Genomic DNA, 22,041 nt, shown 5'->3' with positions numbered 1-22,041 from the left:
AGAGCCACACAATCATCACTGATCTGCATCTAGGGCAGTCACCCAGGTGGCAGATTACCTAGCTTTTTCTTTAACATTTTCAAAGAACTTAGAAATTTATCGAACATTTCCCTTAATAATTTATTCCAATCCCTTAGTAGAGCAACTCGTCTCCTTTCTCCCAAGTCTTCCCAGCACAAACTTTGTGCAATATTTTCTTAACGTTACTGTTTTGTCGGAAATCACCTGGAACGAATCGAGGTGCTTTCCTTTGGATTTTTTTCCAGTTCTCGAAGTAACTCTAGTGAGGGTCCCATACACTGGAATCATAATCTAGTTCTGGTCTTACTAGAGACTTATACGCCCTATCCTTTATCCTTAATACAACCCCTAAATACCCCCACAAATCTGTGCAGAGTATCCTTTATTTAAAACACCGAGTGAGTTGACCGTGCGGTTAGGAGCGCACAGCTCTATTCCGGTCACAGTGGATTCAAACCCCACTGTCGGCAGTCCTGAAGAGGATTTTCCGTGGTTTCCCATTCCACACCAGGTTGTACATTAAGTCCACGGCCGCTTCATTCCCTTTCCTATCCCATCGTCGCCATAACACCTATCTCTGCCGGTGCGATATAAAGCATTTTTTTAAAGTATTTACAACGTCTTAAAAAGCGATTACCCCAATGAGGATACCAACACCTAGGTACTTACAGTGACCCCCGTGAACTAATATCACCCTTGGTGGAAGTTACAACCTGATTTTGATCCTGTTTCCCATCATAGCATTTTCTGCTGTCCATGGGTCTCTTTTGTAATCACTCACAATCCTGTAACTTATTTACTGCCCTATATAGTGTAACATCATCCACACATAGTCTTATTTGTGATTCCAGTCCATTGCTAGTATACATGGCGTACGCCTTCTCCGTCCAGTTAAACTCCTCCCCTTCTTTAAGGCCATCTATGTAATTGAACTTGAACTAATGTTATACAAGATACTTGGATTTTCAACCGCTACATGTCTCTATCATTGGTTTTGTTGCTCCCCCTAGCGGGTCGAACTCTAACTAATTTATTGAGAAATATGTATTGTGACAGGTGGCAAACCTTAAGTTTGTGAAGATTGTTTGTCCATGTGTCAAAGTTGTCAACACTGCTACTACTTTCTTCTTCCTTAGTTCCTAACCAATCAGGAATTTTTGGAATAGTTTCTCTAGCCAATTAAAATTGGGGGTATGTACAGGCATCCAGCCTATCTGTAAAGAGTTCTGGAAACCTCCCCTCAAAATGCTATAAAAATGGGCTTTTAAGGTCGAACAGTCATCTTTGTCGCTTCAGTTCCGTGAGTGCGGTGTGTTATTCGGAGGCAGAGGCCGCAGGTCGGCGTTCGGAAGGCCCAGATAATCAAGGTAATGCGAGAATTTTCTTGAAAATATGATAGCTCCGACAGATAACTTGAGGGGAAGGTTTCAAACCTTTTTCATTTTATGTAAAATAATTTAACGTTCTAAATGTAGATTTTCGGCAAGTCTGAGGAGTTTGTTCAAACCCAGGCTTGGAAATATGTAAACTAAGGGAACGCAATGTGATTACCCTCTATTGATTCCCATTCAACTTGGTATGGGGTGACTAAGATATTCTAAGCCTCTAAATTCTTAACACACTTTTGGCATTTCATATTTCTCGTTTAGTCACCACTCTGTGGAATGAGCTTAGCCTCTGCAGCTCCGGGCCGTAAACCCACTTAGGGATTTAAGAGTTTTTCTAAAATCAGTGCAAGTGTTTCGCCTTTTGTTCATGGCCGAGCTGTAAGGCCCTCCGCTGACGTTCCAGGAGTGTCATACAGCATACTCTTCATACTACCTACGTGGAACTGTCCGGCTTCCCTTAGTCGTCTATCGATGGCCACGAACGTGGTATGATGTGGGATACGTCTGTTTGGAAAACGTTCCGCATACAGTCTTGCAGCAGCTCTTCCATTGCAATCCGCTTTGCCGTATGCAGGCACCATGCCGGTCATTTCCGCAGCTGTGTACTGGTTCATGTCGCACTACAGTTAACAACGTTAATGCACTGGCAGACTACAGTAAACAAGTAACGCGGTAGGATGCGCATCAAGGACATTGTGGAGGAATGTAGCGCACTTGCAGGGATGCTATTAGGCTGAAGTCGTCCACCCGCAGTACAAATGTGGCTAAAAGGTTGCATACCTTCCATATTAAGAAAAAAATCGGAACAAATTGTCACAACCGTTCTCAAACTTCAACGCTCTCCAGCGCCCAAACCGTGCATTTCCGGACAGGGGCTCCTGCTTGAAAACCAATCAGTCTGATATCCCACGTAACATACTAAGCCTTGTCGATGTTTTTAGGGCACCCTGTATATACAGGATATATCTAAATCATACCGACAAATAATCGGGGATGACTTTGTGTTGTATAAAGAACGATGGTGCAATCCAATTGCGGAGGAAATGTTTCTTTTCGTTAACATAACGTCACTTCCCCTCCCTTCCCTGATGCAAGGCAGCAGGCAGCGGTATGAAAACTCTGACACAGAAAATACGGAGAATTATTCGATTTGAATCACACGCCCAGAAGTAATAAAGTAGCGTAATTTTCTCGAAAGAAAAATTGTCTCTGCAATCTGATTGCGCCATCATTCTTTATGTAATACAAAGAATAATATAGTTTATTATACATCAATTCTACGATATACCATTTTTACATTTTTTGTGCATTTTTTATATTCGTTGCATTTCTTTTTGTCAATAGGTATTTCAAGGGGCAGTTATTCCTGTGTACTTTCATATTATTAATTAATTCTAAAACCATCTCAGAAGTTCGGAGATTCCAGTAAAATCTGATGCCCCTCTCCCTATTAAACCGTTTTCAACTGTATGAATTTACATTTACAAGTCACAATAGTTACTCACCTTCGACAAAAGTAGGGCGACAATTAAAATACTTTCTACCAAATTCATTAGTGAGGTTCGTTCCACACTTGTAGCCGCCATTATAATGAATCATAGCGAAATCATCACAATTCACTGACCCATCTTCATTACAGTCCTATAGAAAAAAATAGAATTTGAATTAGTGTGCATTATCAACATTAACATCCATAGCTTTATAGCAACAATCAGTTAGCAGTGGCGGCTCGTGACACAATTTTCAGGAGGTTCATAATATTTTTGTTCACGTCTCAAATGTACCAAAGTATAACGCAATGCATAAATAATTTCAGTAAAAGTTCTTTGTATGGTTCCATCACCACTCATAATGTGGCACAACCCCTATAACTGACGATCCATTTTATCTGAGACTAATTTGTGAGTGTACAACAAATACTAAAGTTCCTACCAATACTATTACTCAAATGTTTGCATCCCGTGTCGTGGTGACGTTAGGCGACCCTCCTAAAGCGTGACGTCTTCTGTCAGATGTGTCGCGGTGAACATGAGAGGGGAGTGGAGTGAGTGAGGAGAATGGAAATCTACGGAAAACTATTCCCAGGACAATCGATGGTGGAATCAGGCCACCGCCTCCCGTTTACAGAGCTGAAAAGCCGTGGCAACTGTTAGTCGAAGCTATTCTGCTCCGAGAAGTAACATTCACAGCAACTTAGCTGTATAGTAGCGAATATTAAAGGATGCGAACACTATTGTTGGATTTTACATTCCACGAAGTTCACCTAGCGAGCATAGCCATCACATTTACCGGTACTCACTTCAATTTCACTTGAAACGATTCTCCGCCGACAACGCACAGCCAACTTCTTCCTGCGATGACAAACACCTGTCCAGGAACACCTACTACGGAAATCATTCGGCATGGTAATGCAATAGCATGAATAGAATACTTAGTGTGATCACTCCGCTCTCTTAAACATTGTCGTTGGTGGTCCCGCCGAAGTGTGGCGCTGCAGTCGCAACGAACCAGCTATAACAACACGTGCACCAAATTGTCGAGGAAGGTAATAGCATGCATGCGTTAAGTCATGGTAATAATTACAAAGCTTATCGAAGGAATTTGTTCGTTTTCATATTTTCCGAAAGTCTTTATTCATATCTGTGCAGTGCTTTGTGTGTGCAATCAACTAAGTTTTCTATTATTCCCAAAAAATATACTGTTTGGTTCCTGGTTGTAAATTGGGTTACGGAAGGAAGCCTGATCGTAGACGATTTTTTACACCACCAAAAGAAAATAATCTGTTTGGGAAGTAGACGTAAGTTATTCCGCGGAAATATAAGCGATTGTCGCCCAAAAACATATGTGACCTCATTTTTCGGCAGATTTAATTAACTTATAAACGGAACGAACGCTCGGTGGACTCAGGATATCTTATTCATAAGTTACAAGTTACAGACATGAAAGTAGCGAGAATGATTGCTGGTACAAACAGGTGCGAACAATGGCAGGAGAGTACTCGGAATGAGGATATAGGAATGAACTCGATGGATGAAGCTGTACGCATAAACCGGCTTCGGTGGTGGGGTCATGTGAGGCGAATGGAGGAGGATAGTTTATCTAGGAGAATAATGGATTCTGTTATGGAGGGTAAGAGAAGTAGAGGAGACCAAGACGACGATGGTTAGACTCAGTTTCTGACGATATAAAAATAAGAGGTGTAGAACTAAAGGAGGCCACCGCACTAGTTGCAAATAGAGGATTGTGGGGATTGTGGCGACATTTGGTAAATTCACAGTGACTTCCAGACCGAACGCTGAAAGGCGTAACGGTCTATAATGATATGTATTGTACCCTGATGAGATATCCCCTAGTTTCATGATTTGATTTTGATATGAGAAATACAGATATATTGGAATATTAAATAAATACAGTGTCAGTTTTGTGTGGACGGGAGAATTTCAACATGATCGCGACAGTCCGGCGCCACGGTAAGCTTGTCATTAAGGGGAAGAAGGTTTCCTGGTCAAAAGATAAGAGGATTAAAATCTAGAGCTCACAACAACAGAATAATTACTACAAGGAAGTGAAAGAGTATATATTTCGGACCAAGGCCGAGCAGGTGTATCGCCAATACCGAGAATATGACGTACCGGGTATTTTCACGCCCGAGGCATTTGGTGTGGCCACGTTTAACAGGGAGAGATTTAAAACTAACCAAAGCGGTGTTGACCAATGAGAAAATTTATCGTAGGCCGCAGATGAACCAACATAAGAAAAACTCAGAGTGAACTCCAGTTAGCTTCTCCGATAACAATAATTAAATTATTCCAACCACATGATTGAATAGAGGGGATTTTTGTGATATCGTTCCCATGTTGAATAATGGTAATCGTAATAAATTAAAGTAATGAATTCGTGGAAATGACCCACGCTATCTCGCCATTGGTCGAGATGAGCACGCCATCAGGGACGCCGAGTTAGCGCGCGAAAGGTGGAGGACAGAAATTAAGTGATATTTCCATGATCACCGAACGATATGAGTTCAGAATACGACACATGAATGTGTATCACCAGTGTATTAAGTAGGATAAAGTAAGAGATCCAAATCCACCTGCATATGCCGATTTAGGATAACCAACCCCCCTCTCCAGAAGTTGACCGCGGATGACCCCGGCGGGAAATCATATCGTCCATAAAAGTCCAGAAGCGGACCTCACATCACTCAGTTCCTACCAGTACTCAGTCGTTTGAAGTCACCAGTTGTGACCGAGCGGACCTCACATCACTCAGTTCTTACCAGTCACCAGTCGTTATCGGTCACCAGTCGTGTCAGTCGTAATGAAGTAGTTGAGACTCTGACATGTTGACTCTGTAAGTCAGTACCTCGGGACGTATTCGAAGTCAATTAGAGCTGAAAGTACGTGAATTATTAGGAGAATGAATACGAACAGTGAAATTATCCATAGTACCGAGTGTGTATAATCAGTACAATTGTATGTTGAAATTAATGAATGTCATGTGTTTAAATAATAACTAACTAACGGAACGCCGATAGTACCTTTGGAAGGCAGTGTGCGGAGCCTGAAGTAAACACCTCAAGATAGACGGTGAATAACTATCCGAGCAGGGAATTATAGGAGCTAGGCGATGATCAAGACGGCTTGAAAATAAACCAGGAAGTGCCGATTGAAGACGCGATACGCGCCGGTTCAAATGAACGACATTTCGTCGTAATGTGTCACGACGTGTGTTTCGGGCGTATATGAAGAGTATATTGTGCGAGTGTCAGGGGTTTAGGAGCACCTATAAGTGTTTTTTTTTTGTTATTAGTATTGTTGTGTAAAATAGTGTAATAAGGTATTAATCATGGGTAGTCACCCAGAAGTGTTTTATTGTGTAAAATTTGTATTGTGCGACATGATGGACGTGTAAATCACCATGGGGCCGTAAAGCCTATATCTCCTCCGCTACGAGACAATGGAATTCTACACAGGAATGAGTACACAATTTTGATATTTAGGGGATGTTATCGCGACTAAACGGGGTTCAGTGTAAATTAATTATGGTTACTTAATATGGTCCGCTTCCCGAGTCCATGATTTTTATTTTTTTTGTTAGACGGACGAACTAATTTATATTAACGTAATAATGGGTTAGATTAATTAATTTGAGCATTTGTTTGTTGTATATAATGTAAATATGGGATATATTTCTTTCAATTAATGCATGCTGTTTATAATACTTTGAATTAAGTTCATTTCAAGTGTTAAATTCTTTTTTTGTGCTAACCCATTTATTTGAATTTCATTCACTGAGGTGATCATTTGTAATTTAATTAGGAATAATTTCTATTAGACAGCCAGATTATGAAAGAGCCAGAGTATGGAAGATTTGTGTTGCGTACGGAAGGTCATTAAAATACTAATAATAATCATGTTTGTGAGTCGACAAAGGAAAGTAAAATAATAATAATAATAATAATATTTGGGCGTGTGCAAGTTAAAGTATAATAATAATAATGACGGTGCTTCGCGAGTTAGCCAGTGCAAATATAATAATCAATGTGGAGATGACATGTAGCGTTAAAGACTTTCATTCGCGTAGTCAGTTTGATTTTACGTAAATTTTTGATTTTACGTTTTTGGACTTTAATTTAACCATTAAAATTTTGTTTAAGAGCGATATAGGCACGTGAATTAGAATGGTCACGATATGTTAAAAGCCCAGAATGATTTGAGCCCATATTTAGAGTTGGAAGTCATGAGGGACGAATATCCGGCGGGAAATAAGTTGAGCCGTATTGTTTGTAATGATGAAATAGATGAATCTCAAGGCCTAAGATGATATAAATGCATATGCAGGTGTTCTTAGTGGTAGAATCCACGCACCGAGGATTATTTTATGAATTAAATGTTTGAAGAGTTCCGATGAAAGGAAATGGACTTCAAATTTGAAGGAATAGTTTAGCAATCGCCGGCATTGGAGGTATTTGCCCAGCCGCGATGTGCCATAGGTTGTGAGAGGTGTCTTGGGAGGACAGGTGTCCCCATATAAAATTAACGGCAGTACGAAGTTGAAGGTACGGTCCCGAATACCATGTTGTCCCGACTAATATAAAGCAGATCTTAGTGGTTCATAACGGGATTTAACATATGTGACTAAATTCTAAAGAGTGGATATTAAAATATCATCTTTCCATTTTTAATAATAATAATAACAATAATCATACTCCAAGTGAATCTTGTCTTAAATCGAGTGCTTAGTGCCAAGATAAATCGGAATTGTAAAAGGGGTTATGCGTTAAACATATTAAGAGCGAACTACCGTGTAACAGGCGAATTTAAGTTTTTTTTAAAAAAATAATAATAATAATAATAAAAACTAAGCTACCTTTTTTTTTTGAAGAATAATTTTTTTTATATTTTGGACATAATAATGATGTTGGGAGATGAAATGAAAGATTTGAGATTTTTAACTAATAATAATAATAAATAACATATTTGAAGAAGGAGAAGAAGAATAACCAATGAAGGTACTTTTTTTTAAACTTATTTTTTTTTATGAATTTAATAAGAGCGAGAAGTTGGAGTATTATAGCAAGGATGATTACGGGTTACGATAATCACGATTTCCACTATTAATAATAATAATAATATTAATAATAATAATAATAATAAATATTTATGAGGAAGCTGATCATTATATTGTGCGGATAAATTAGGAGTAAGAACGACCCTCGTTTGAAACGTCGGCAGGGTTGGCATATAATCATCCCGGATGACAAATGATAATAATCAGATACCGGATTATAATTGAAATTAATGATATAATAAAATTAATTGATGGTAGTCAAAGTATATGCTAATGATCAGACAGAGAATGGTAACGATATTATCTAATAATAATAGGAGGATATGCTAGGGACAGTCATCCTGTGTCGAATTGCTCTGAACCAGATGTTGGGTTTTCACGGGGAGATAGCGGTAGATCCGTAAATAACCCACGGACGGCACATGTTTGCAGGGTCAGAGCATAGTAATGAACCTTTCCGTACGTCTTGTCGTATTGACAAGTGTAAATATTAAAGTAGCTTTTGAGTTAATGAACTCTACCTGGTGTGTTTGTGAATCTGGAAATAATAGGCTAGAGTTTGTCCGTATTATAAATTCCCGTTTTTTCGAGGCGATAACATTTTCTACGGTGGGTGTCCGGCTCACCAGAATGTACATACCGGAAGTGTCTCATGTCCAAACGGAATGAGGAGACGACAGTAAAAAGTTACTGTCGTGCCTTCGTCGCCGAAAGAATATCTCCAGCGGTGAAACGTCCAATCATACGGATGTGAATTCGATCCCCAGTAACCAATTGGGACGAATTCACCAGATGTTTTACACTACCAAAGTAGTGAGGTAAAATCCAAATATTATGTCATTTATTTTTCAAGATTAAAAGTGTCCCAATGTAAATTTGTCATCATGTGTAGTATGCAAAATAAGTGAATAAATTGCTCCTCATTGCAATTTCAATAGGAAACAGCTTCCATATCTTTTCATTGTAGTTAGTCCAGTATGCCCATGGAATTTAAGTTGTCACTTCCCAGTCCTATTGTGGAGTCAGAATTTTGTATCCATGAATGAGTCGTCCCCCGTAACCTTAAATTTTCATGCCCCGTTCATCCCTGTGTTCATTTGATGCGCCGATATATATATATTTTTTTTATATATAAAATTTTTTTTATTCGTTTTCGAACTGATCACCCCTGAGATAAATGCTAGTCTGGGACTCAGGAGGTGGGCGGGTGCATAATGGCGCCCAACGTAAAAGGGCCTATTGCATCATGTTTGAGCAACGGGTGACTTTATTTTTTTACGCAAAAAAAAATCTGAACTTTTTGTTGTATTAGCGACGATATCATTAGCGAGCAGCTCAGTGCCCGATTTCATTATAAATAGGCCCAGTTGTTTAACTTCAATGTAAACCCAATCGGGATATTTAATTAAAATTTTGACCGCATCACGGTTAAGTTAAATAGTGGTTTTTGATATGTCAAGTAGTATTTCATGTTAAAGTAAGGTTAGTTTCGAACGGGGCTAGACTTGATAATTATACAATAGTATTTTATTGCTATAAAGACTCATTAAATTTATAATTCCCTATTCTATGAAATTAAAATTTATTGTGATGTAGTGAGACTCCACATAAATGTAACTATCCATGGGCAGGAATTTTATATGGGCAAAATTTATTAGGAATACTGTATTTGGTAAAAAGGTGACTGAGAACCAGATTTAAGTATTAATAAAAAGATAATGGAACTGTGTAAGTTAAATTTAAATTATTTCAAGACAGGTGACTTCAAGGTTTTCGTCATGGTATTATCGATTGTTGTTGTTGTTGTCATAGTCTGGAGTGACTAATGATATGAATTTCACTCATAATGAGCACGTGATGGCAATTAATATGCAAATTTGAATTACGTTATATAAATTATTCGCTATGTGAAAGCGAAAAATATTGTTTGGTTTTGAATTTGGAAATTTAAAAATTCTAGAAAATATTAACGAGGATATAACCGTATGATAGGGCCTAGACCCAAAATTGTCGTAATCGTGTGCGATAGGATGAGAGGCTGATCGGCCCTCTTTTCTCATTTGTTAAAATGTCAGACGAAGGTGGGGAGCGTCCCCAAGGTGAACAGTTAGAAGGACAGGGAGAGGTGAAAGCTCTCACTTTGGAAGACTTAATGCGAGTTATGGTTCTAAATAAACAAGAACTCACGGAACTGACATCTACAGTTAATGCCGCGAGTGTTTCACTAGAGCGTAAAATTGAGACTAATAGACAGGAACTGACGGAACAAATACATGCCGCTAATAGTTCGTTAGAAATGAAAGTGGACAAGGTGCAGGCCGCTAGCGTTTCTTTGGAAAATAAAGTGGATATGGTACAGGCCGCATGTGAATTTAATAAAATAAAACTCACAGAACAAATAGCTGAGGTTCATGCCGCCAGTATATCACTAGGACGAGAATTACGGGACCGAATGACCCAAGTCCAAGAGGCGTGTCATTTCGCTAAGGACGAATTGAAAGGGCATATCGACTCTTGTATTATTAGTGTCAATGAAAAGGTTGACCGATTCAGGGATGAGGCGTTACTAGAACGTAACGAAATTAAGGAGAAATTAAAGGCCAGTATTCAGGAGATTTCAGCTCAGAGGTTGGTCGACCGCGAAGATTTAAAGGCGCACATCGAAGAGGTGAGGGGTGAATGTCGCAAGGAAAACGATATCATCCGAAGCCACGTGGAAAGTAAAGGTGCACATACTGCAAGTACTTTGGACAGGCACGAAAAGGGAATCGATGAGTTACGAGGTGAAACTGTTCGTACCCTAGTACTAGTAGCCGGTCTCAGAAATGAAATTCAGGATATAAAAACGAATTCGGAAGATCGTAGCCGTAGACTCACACAGTGTGAGGAGGCAAATATAGCATTGTTCAGAAAGACTGATGGGTTAGCGGAACAAAGCCAGACGATCGCTGACACAGAGGTCAGAATAGTGGAACAATTTAAGGTCCACACGGGGCAGAATTCAGTGGCCAAGCAAATGCCCGACAGTAATACCGAAAGGCTGGAAGAAATTAGAAAGGATCTGGAACAGGTCAAGGCCAGGTTAGAACAGCCAGGGTCACTTCAGGACTTCCATCTCCAGTACCGAGAGTTCGAGACCCCAGACAATCAGGGCTTTCATAAAAAGGAAGGCATGTCACAGGCCGATACGACCGGACTTAAGTTTGAAGTAGGAGACGGATCGTCATCATCATCAAATGCCCTTCCGACATCTGTGGTCCACGTCATTAAAATGTCAGACGACAAACCACCTAGATACGACGCTGGAGGACATATAACCCCTAAAGGCTTCATCCGCGAGATCACTAACTATATTAGTGAAAATAAAATTCCGGCGGAGCGGCAATTACGAACTGTAGAAAAGTTTTTGGACGGAGCACCTGCAATGTGGTTCAGGGCCTTCTTATACACATTCGAGGATTTCATGGGATTCCGACAGGCGTTTTTGCAAAAATTCTGGAGTATCCAAGAACAGCAAGATCTTAGGTTGGAGTTGTATTCTAGACGTTATTCAACATCGTCCCCAACTAAATATTCAGAGTATTTCGTATCCCAATTTCATAAGATGCGGGAATTAGACAATCCGGTCAGTGAAACAGAACTCATTAGCGCTATCGGGAAGCAGTTACCATTTGAGGTCCAGCGGATGATGATTGCGTCGAATATTCAGACTGCAGTGCAAGCGGAAGCTTTGTTACGTCAATTAGATCAGACCACGTATCACTCTAACCAGAGGCAACCCAGGCCTAGAGAGCAACAGATAAATAACGTCGAGAGGCAGACGGAAACTAGAACCATTAATACTAGAAGCCAAGGAACGAGTACCGATCCAGAACCCAAGAGGATGTATGATCCAGGATGGAGACCCCGACAATGGAATCACGGAGGAGGATTTGCGGAAGGCAACCGGCAAATGAATCATGTTAAATTCCATGACGAAAGGGGATACCGTGGACATCGGAATGGAAGGAGCGAAACTCAGCCATATCACGGAAGAAATCACAGTAACCGAAGACCTTACACGGAGGAATACCGTAGAAATGGGGACGATCGACACCCAGAAACCCAGCAGTACCTCGATGAGCTGAAGAAGAGGAAATGGAAGGAGGCAATCCAAAATCATGACCGAAAGGATGACAAGCCATGTAGTGTTTGGGACCGAGACGATGGGAAACCATACATAGAGGCGACGATACAAACTATGGAGGAGCTACATCAGGAGACCAAGCAATATTTAGAAGACAAATGGAAGAAGGAGGCAAATGGTGGTCGCAACGGGGATAGGAACGCGCCGTTGTCACATTCTCAATATAGTAGCCAGCTAAATCCAAACGCCCCTAGATTCGAGGACGAACGACAACTCGGAGCTAGGAGGAAAACGACAGAGTTTCAATAAAACAGAGGATGACCAAGAAGAAGATGAGGACGAAGGAGAGGATGATGAAGAAGAAGATGGAAGAGAAGAAGAAGTCCAACTGATCCATAGGCAAATAGAAGCAAGACCATGCCCAGAATGCGGAGAGATCGACAGTGATGTCCAAGATTTCGTTAACAGGATCCACCTGATTCAACGAGAGAATGAAGAATTGAGACTCAATAACCAGAATCTGCGGGACGAGATCAGTCACCATCAAAAAGGAACGAAAGCAGTAATCAAATCATGATGAAAGTATGATGCGGATATATAAAAAAATCTCATGATTATCACAAGATTTTTTTTTACCGAGCAACAGGAAAATGTACCCTGATGAGATATCCCCTAGTTTCATGATTTGATTTTGATATGAGAAATACAGATATATTGGAATCTATATATATAAAAGCAAGTCGGGCTGGAGCGATGTATATATAAATATTTAAAAATGAAAAAAGACGTGAATTAATGAGGCACTTCCAGAAATCTCAGAAATTTGAAACTTGGTACGGGGGAAACTGATGACCCCAGGATCCCTAGAAAAATCGGAAATTCTCAAAATTCCCTGAAGGGGGCACGCTGGGGGGGCTCAAATTTTGGGCTCAGCATAAGTACACAGTCGTATAGTATATCCAAAACGATAACCTATAGGTTTCGTGGGCTTAAAAATTTTCGGGAATTTCCTCATTTTTATCCCCTATCCCCCCATATCAAGATGGCGGCACAACCTGCCAGACGAGGTAGACAATTGAAATTTGGTGAAATTATAGCTTTTGGTCCCTAACCGACGGGAAAATTCCAAGATGTTCACATTTTTCACTTTTTACCCCTAAAGATATCGAAATATGGCGGCAATTTTAATGACTGTGCAGACATTCCTTTAGAGCTATTTTTTGGCTAAACGGTAAGTCGTATCACAAAACGGATGGCACAATGTCGCTTCAATTCGGAGTGATCTACAACTTTGGTCCTGTGACATTTTGTCGTATCTCTCTCCCTTATACGTTAAATTTGGCCGTATTTCTGGATTGTTCGTAAATTTGGTGATTTTTACAAGTATATTTCATTGTTTGACACACTTATAAGAATGATAGGATCATCACGTTAGGTGCGCACATTGGCACGATTAAGGGACATATGTGTACCAAATTTCATGATTCTAGCTTATACATAAGTAGGCAAAATGTAATGTAAAATGTTAAAAATGCACCCAAATTTCACCCTATTCAAAATTTGAACTCAATTTACCCCCTTAATATGGGAGATACGAGGATATAGTTTAGCAACAAACATTTAGAGCAATAAATGACGCGTCTGATGGCGCAAACCGTTTCTTAATATCATAAACCGTTTAGAAGATATGAATCTCGAAGTGGAAGTCTGCACTTTTCAACGTGCTCATGCTTATCCGTCATCTTCTATCTATATATATAAAAGCAAGTCGGGCTGGAGCGATGTATATATAAATATTTAAAAATGAAAAAAGACGTGAATTAATGAGGCACTTCCAGAAATCTCAGAAATTTGAAACTTGGTACGGGGGAAACTGATGACCCCAGGATCCCTAGAAAAATCGGAAATTCTCAAAATTCCCTGAAGGGGGCACGCTGGGGGGGCTCAAATTTTGGGCTCAGCATAAGTACACAGTCGTATAGTATATCCAAAACGATAACCTATAGGTTTCGTGGGCTTAAAAATTTTCGGGAATTTCCTCATTTTTATCCCCTATCCCCCCATATCAAGATGGCGGCACAACCTGCCAGACGAGGTAGACAATTGAAATTTGGTGAAATTATAGCTTTTGGTCCCTAACCGACGGGAAAATTCCAAGATGTTCAATTTTTCACTTTTTACCCCTAAAGATATCGAAATATGGAGGCAATTTTAATGACTGTGCAGACATTCCTTTAGAGCTATTTTTTGGCTAAACGGTAAGTCGTATCACAAAACGGATGGCACAATGTCCCTTCAATTCGGAGTGATCTACAACTTTGGTCCTGTGACATTTTGTCGTATCTCTCTCCCTTATACGTTAAATTTGGCCGTATTTCTGGATTGTTCGTAAATTTGGTGATTTTTACAAGTATATTTCATTGTTTGACACACTTATAAGAATGATAGGATCATCACGTTAGGTGCACACATTGGCACGATTAAGGGACATATGTGTACCAAATTTCATGATTCTAGCTTATACATAAGTAGGCAAAATGTAATGTAAAATGTTAAAAATGCACCCAAATTTCACCCTATTCAAAATTTGAACTCAATTTACCCCCTTAATATGGGAGATACGAGGATATAGTTTAGCAACAAACATTTAGAGCAATAAATGACGCGTCTGATGGCGCAAACCGTTTCTTAATATCATAAACCGTTTAGGAGATATGAATCTCGAAGTGGAAGTCTGCACTTTTCAACGTGCTCATGCTTATCCGTCATCTATATATATAAAAGCAAGTCGGGCTGGAGCGATGTATATATAAATATTTAAAAATGAAAAAAGACGTGAATTAATGAGGCACTTCCAGAAATCTCAGAAATTTGAAACTTGGTACGGGGGAAACTGATGACCCCAGGATCCCTAGAAAAATCGGAAATTCTCAAAATTCCCTGAAGGGGGCACGCTGGGGGGGCTCAAATTTTGGGCTCAGCATAAGTACACAGTCGTATAGTATATCCAAAACGATAACCTATAGGTTTCGTGGGCTTAAAAATTTTCGGGAATTTCCTCATTTTTATCCCCTATCCCCCCATATCAAGATGGCGGCACAACCTGCCAGACGAGGTAGACAATTGAAATTTGGTGAAATTATAGCTTTTGGTCCCTAACCGACGGGAAAATTCCAAGATGTTCACATTTTTCACTTTTTACCCCTAAAGATATCGAAATATGGCGGCAATTTTAAGGACTGTGCAGACATTCCTTTAGAGCTATTTTTTGGCTAAACGGTAAGTCGTATCACAAAACGGATGGCACAATGTCGCTTCAATTCGGAGTGATCTACAACTTTGGTCCTGTGACATTTTGTCGTATCTCTCTCCCTTATACGTTAAATTTGGCCGTATTTCTGGATTGTTCGTAAATTTGGTGATTTTTACAAGTATATTTCATTGTTTGACACACTTATAAGAATGATAGGATCATCACGTTAGGTGCGCACATTGGCACGATTAAGGGACATATGTGTACCAAATTTCATGATTCTAGCTTATACATAAGTAGGCAAAATGTAATGTAAAATGTTAAAAATGCACCCAAATTTCACCCTATTCAACATTTGAACTCAATTTACCCCCTTAATATGGGAGATACGAGGATATAGTTTAGCAACAAACATTTAGAGCAATAAATGACGCGTCTGATGGCGCAAACCGCTTCTTAATATCATAAACCGTTTAGGAGATATGAATCTCGAAGTGGAAGTCTGCACTTTTCAACGTGCTCATGCTTATCCGTCATCTTCTATCTATATATATAAAAGCAAGTCGGGCTGGAGCGATGTATATATAAATATTTAAAAATGAAAAAAGACGTGAATTAATGAGGCACTTCCAGAAATCTCAGAAATTTGAAACTTGGTACGGGGGAAACTGATGACCCCAGGATCCCTAGAAAAATCGGAAATTCTCAAAATTCCCTGAAGGGGGCACGCTGGGGGGCTCAAATTTTGGGCTCAGCATAAGTACACAGTCGTATAGTATATCCAAAACGATAACCTATAGGTTTCGTGGGCTTAAAAATTTTCGGGAATTTCCTCATTTTTATCCCCTATCCCCCCAAATCAAGATGGCGGCACAACCTGCCAGACGAGGTAGACAATTGAAATTTGGTGAAATTATAGCTTTTGGTCCCTAACCGGCGGGAAAATTCCAAGATGTTCACATTTTCACTTTTTACCCCTAAAGATATCGAAATATGGAGGCAATTTTAATGACTGTGCAGACATTCCTTTAGAGCTATTTTTTGGCTAAACGGTAAGTCGTATCACAAAACGGATGGCACAATGTCGCTTCAATTCGGAGTGATCTACAACTTTGGTCCTGTGACATTTTGTCGTATCTCTCTCCCTTATACGTTAAATTTGGCCGTATTTCTGGATTGTTCGTAAATTTGGTGATTTTTACAAGTATATTTCATTGTTTGACACACTTATAAGAATGATAGGATCATCACGTTAGGTGCGCACATTGGCACGATTAAGGGACATATGTGTACCAAATTTCATGATTCTAGCTTATACATAAGTAGGCAAAATGTAATGTAAAATGTTAAAAATGCACCCAAATTTCACCCTATTCAAAATTTGAACTCAATTTACCCCCTTAATATGGGAGATACGAGGATATAGTTTAGCAACAAACATTTAGAGCAATAAATGACGCGTCTGATGGCGCAAACCGTTTCTTAATATCATAAACCGTTTAGGAGATATGAATCTCGAAGTGGAAGTCTGCACTTTTCAACGTGCTCATGCTTATCCGTCATCTATATATATAAAAGCAAGTCGGGCTGGAGCGATGTATATATAAATATTTAAAAATGAAAAAAGACGTGAATTAATGAGGCACTTCCAGAAATCTCAGAAATTTGAAACTTGGTACGGGGGAAACTGATGACCCCAGGATCCCTAGAAAAATCGGAAATTCTCAAAATTCCCTGAAGGGGGCACGCTGGGGGGGCTCAAATTTTGGGCTCAGCATAAGTACACAGTCGTATAGTATATCCAAAACGATAACCTATAGGTTTCGTGGGCTTAAAAATTTTCGGGAATTTCCTCATTTTTATCCCCTATCCCCCCAAATCAAGATGGCGGCACAACCTGCCAGACGAGGAAGACAATTGAAATTTGGTGAAATTATAGCTTTTGGTCCCTAACCGACGGGAAAATTCCAAGATGTTCACATTTTTCACTTTTTACCCCTAAAGATATCGAAATATGGCGGCAATTTTAAGGACTGTGCAGACATTCCTTTAGAGCTATTTTTTGGCTAAACGGTAAGTCGTATCACAAAACGGATGGCACAACGTCGCTTCAATTCGGAGTGATCTACAACTTTGGTCCTGTGACATTTTGTCGTATCTCTCTCCCTTATACGTTAAATTTGGCCGTATTTCTGGATTGTTCGTAAATTTGGTGATTTTTACAAGTATATTTCATTGTTTGACACACTTATAAGAATGATAGGATCATCACGTTAGGTGCGCACATTGGCACGATTAAGGGACATATGTGTACCAAATTTCATGATTCTAGCTTATACATAAGTAGGCAAAATGTAATGTAAAATGTTAAAAATGCACCCAAATTTCACCCTATTCAACATTTGAACTCAATTTACCCCCTTAATATGGGAGATACGAGGATATAGTTTAGCAACAAACATTTAGAGCAATAAATGACGCGTCTGATGGCGCAAACCGCTTCTTAATATCATAAACCGTTTAGGAGATATGAATCTCGAAGTGGAAGTCTGCACTTTTCAACGTGCTCATGCTTATCCGTCATCTTCTATCTATATATATAAAAGCAAGTCGGGCTGGAGCGATGTATATATAAATATTTAAAAATGAAAAAAGACGTGAATTAATGAGGCACTTCCAGAAATCTCAGAAATTTGAAACTTGGTACGGGGGAAACTGATGACCCCAGGATCCCTAGAAAAATCGGAAATTCTCAAAATTCCCTGAAGGGGGCACGCTGGGGGGCTCAAATTTTGGGCTCAGCATAAGTACACAGTCGTATAGTATATCCAAAACGATAACCTATAGGTTTCGTGGGCTTAAAAATTTTCGGGAATTTCCTCATTTTTATCCCCTATCCCCCCAAATCAAGATGGCGGCACAACCTGCCAGACGAGGTAGACAATTGAAATTTGGTGAAATTATAGCTTTTGGTCCCTAACCGGCGGGAAAATTCCAAGATGTTCACATTTTCACTTTTTACCCCTAAAGATATCGAAATATGGAGGCAATTTTAATGACTGTGCAGACATTCCTTTAGAGCTATTTTTTGGCTAAACGGTAAGTCGTATCACAAAACGGATGGCACAATGTCGCTTCAATTCGGAGTGATCTACAACTTTGGTCCTGTGACATTTTGTCGTATCTCTCTCCCTTATACGTTAAATTTGGCCGTATTTCTGGATTGTTCGTAAATTTGGTGATTTTTACAAGTATATTTCATTGTTTGACACACTTATAAGAATGATAGGATCATCACGTTAGGTGCGCACATTGGCACGATTAAGGGACATATGTGTACCAAATTTCATGATTCTAGCTTATACATAAGTAGGCAAAATGTAATGTAAAATGTTAAAAATGCACCCAAATTTCACCCTATTCAAAATTTGAACTCAATTTACCCCCTTAATATGGGAGATACGAGGATATAGTTTAGCAACAAACATTTAGAGCAATAAATGACGCGTCTGATGGCGCAAACCGTTTCTTAATATCATAAACCGTTTAGGAGATATGAATCTCGAAGTGGAAGTCTGCACTTTTCAACGTGCTCATGCTTATCCGTCATCTTCTATCTATATATATAAAAGCAAGTCGGGCTGGAGCGATGTATATATAAATATTTAAAAATGAAAAAAGACGTGAATTAATGAGGCACTTCCAGAAATCTCAGAAATTTGAAACTTGGTACGGGGGAAACTGATGACCCCAGGATCCCTAGAAAAATCGGAAATTCTCAAAATTCCCTGAAGGGGGCACGCTGGGGGGGCTCAAATTTTGGGCTCAGCATAAGTACACAGTCGTATAGTATATCCAAAACGATAACCTATAGGTTTCGTGGGCTTAAAAATTTTCGGAAATTTCCTCATTTTTATCCCCTATCCCCCCAAATCAAGATGGCGGCACAACCTGCCAGACGAGGTAGACAATTGAAATTTGGTGAAATTATAGCTTTTGGTCCCTAACTGACGGGAAAATTCCAAGATGTTCACATTTTTCACTTTTTACCCCTAAAGATATCGAAATATGGAGGCAATTTTAATGACTGTGCAGACATTCCTTTAGAGCTATTTTTTGGCTAAACGGTAAGTCGTATCACAAAACGGATGGCAAAATGTCGCTTCAATTCGGAGTGATCTACAGCTTTGGTCCTGTGACATTTGGTCGTATCTCTCTCCCTTATACATTAAATTTGGCCGTATTTCTGGATTGTTCGTAAATTTGGTGATTTTTACAAGTATATTTCATTGTTTGACACACTTATAAGAATGATAGGATCATCACGTTAGGTGCGCACATTGGCACGATTAAGGGACATATATGTACCAAATTTCATGATTTTAGCTTATACATAAGTAGGCAAAATGTAATGTAAAATGTTAAAAATGCACCCAAATTTCACCCTATTCAAAATTTGAACTCAATTTACCCCCTTAATATGGGAGATACGAGGATATAGTTTAGCAACAAACATTTAGAGCAATAAATGGCGCGTCTGATGGCGCAAACCGTTTCTTAATATCATAAACCGTTTAGGAGATATGAATCTCGAAGTGGAAGTCTGCACTCTTCAACGTGCTCATGCTTATCCGTCATCTATATATATAAAAGCAAGTCGGGCTGGAGCGATGTATATATAAATATTTAAAAATGAAAAAAGACGTGAATTAATGAGGCACTTCCAGAAATCTCAGAAATTTGAAACTTGGTACGGGGGAAACTGATGACCCCAGGATCCCTAGAAAAATCGGATATTCTCAAAATTCCCTGAAGGTGGCACGCTGGGGGGGCTCAAATTTTGGGCTCAGCATAAGTACACAGTCGTATAGTATATCCAAAACGATAACCTATAGGTTTCGTGGGCTTAAACATTTTCGGGAATTTCCTCATTTTTATCCCCTATCCCCCCAAATCAAGATGGCGGCACAACCTGCCAGACGAGGTAGACAATTGAAATTTGGTGAAATTATAGCTTTTGGTCCCTAACCGACGGGAAAATTCCAAGATGTTCACATTTTCACTTTTTACCCCTAAAGATATCGAAATATGGAGGCAATTTTAATGACTGTGCGGACATTCTTTTAGAGCTATTTTTTGGCTAAACGGTAAGTCGTATCACAAAACGGATGGCACAATGTCGCTTCAATTCGGAGTGATCTACAGCTTTGGTCCTGTGACATTTGGTCGTATCTCTCTCCCTTATACGTTAAATTTGGCCGTATTTCTGGATTGTTCGTAAATTTGGTGATTTTTACAAGTATATTTCATTGTTTGACACACTTATAAGAATGATAGGATCATCACGTTAGGTGCGCACATTGGCACGATTAAGGGACATATGTGTACCAAATTTCATGATTCTAGCTTATACATAAGTAGGCAAAATGTAATGTAAAATGTTAAAAATGCACCCAAATTTCACCCTATTCAAAATTTGAACTCAATTTACCCCCTTAATATGGGAGATACGAGGATATAGTTTAGCAACAAACATTTAGAGCAATAAATGACGCGTCTGATGGCGCAAACCGTTTCTTAATATCATAAACCGTTTAGGAGATATGAATCTCGAAGTGGAAGTCTGCACTTTTCAACGTGCTCATGCTTATCCGTCATCTATCTATATATATAAAAGCAAGTCGGGCTGGAGCGATGTATATATAAATATTTAAAAATGAAAAAAGACGTGAATTAATGAGGCACTTCCAGAAATCTCAGAAATTTGAAACTTGGTACGGGGGAAACTGATGACCCCAGGATCCCTAGAAAAATCGGAAATTCTCAAAATTCCCTGAAGGGGGCACGCTGGGGGGGCTCAAATTTTGGGCTCAGCATAAGTACACAGTCGTATAGTATATCCAAAACGATAACCTATAGGTTTCGTGGGCTTAAAAATTTTCGGGAATTTCCTCATTTTTATCCCCTATCCCCCCAAATCAAGATGGCGGCACAACCTGCCAGACGAGGTAGACAATTGAAATTTGGTAAAATTATAGCTTTTGGTCCCTAACCGACGGGAAAATTCCAAGATGTTCACATTTTTCACTTTTTACCCCTAAAGATATCGAAATATGGCGGCAATTTTAATGACTGTGCAGACATTCCTTTAGAGCTATTTTTTGGCTAAACGGTAAGTCGTATCACAAAACGGATGGCACAATGTCTCTTCAATTCGGAGTGATCTACAACTTTGGTCCTGTGACATTTTGTCGTATCTCTCTCCCTTATACGTTAAATTTGGCCGTATTTCTGGATTGTTCGTAAATTTGGTGATTTTTACAAGTATATTTCATTGTTTGACACACTTATAAGAATGATAGGATCATCACGTTAGGTGCGCACATTGGCACGATTAAGGGACATATGTGTACCAAATTTCATGATTCTAGCTTATACATAAGTAGGCAAAATGTAATGTAAAATGTTAAAAATGCACCCAAATTTCACCCTATTCAAAATTTGAACTCAATTTACCCCCTTAATATGGGAGATACGAGGATATAGTTTAGCAACAAACATTTAGAGCAATAAATGACGCGTCTGATGGCGCAAACCGTTTCTTAATATCATAAACCGTTTAGGAGATATGAATCTCGAAGTGGAAGTCTGCACTTTTCAACGTGCTCATGCTTATCCGT

General features: G+C 39.3%; 2 protein-coding genes across 2 annotated transcripts in view; both read right to left on the bottom strand.

The window, feature by feature from the left end:
* Positions 1 to 22,041, bottom strand: part of LOC136883237 (lysozyme) — a gene marked incomplete at its 5' end in the record, with an annotated part of 464,330 nt that overhangs the window by 111,385 nt on the left and 330,904 nt on the right. The gene's annotated exons all lie outside the window — the stretch shown is intronic.
* LOC136883229 (uncharacterized) overlaps positions 1 to 22,041 on the bottom strand; it is an 85,859-nt gene that overhangs the window by 8,212 nt on the left and 55,606 nt on the right. The window contains exon 4 of the mRNA XM_067155433.2: positions 2,915 to 3,050. Coding sequence (XP_067011534.2) covers positions 2,915 to 3,050 — 136 coding nt within the window. The remainder of the gene's footprint in view (positions 1 to 2,914; positions 3,051 to 22,041) is intronic.

Source organism: Anabrus simplex, chromosome 1 (genome assembly GCF_040414725.1).
Source record: "Anabrus simplex isolate iqAnaSimp1 chromosome 1, ASM4041472v1, whole genome shotgun sequence".
Taxonomy (NCBI): Eukaryota; Metazoa; Arthropoda; class Insecta; order Orthoptera; family Tettigoniidae; genus Anabrus; species Anabrus simplex.
The sequence above is the reverse complement of the archived record's forward strand: the minus strand, read 5'-3'. Positions and strand labels throughout refer to the sequence as shown.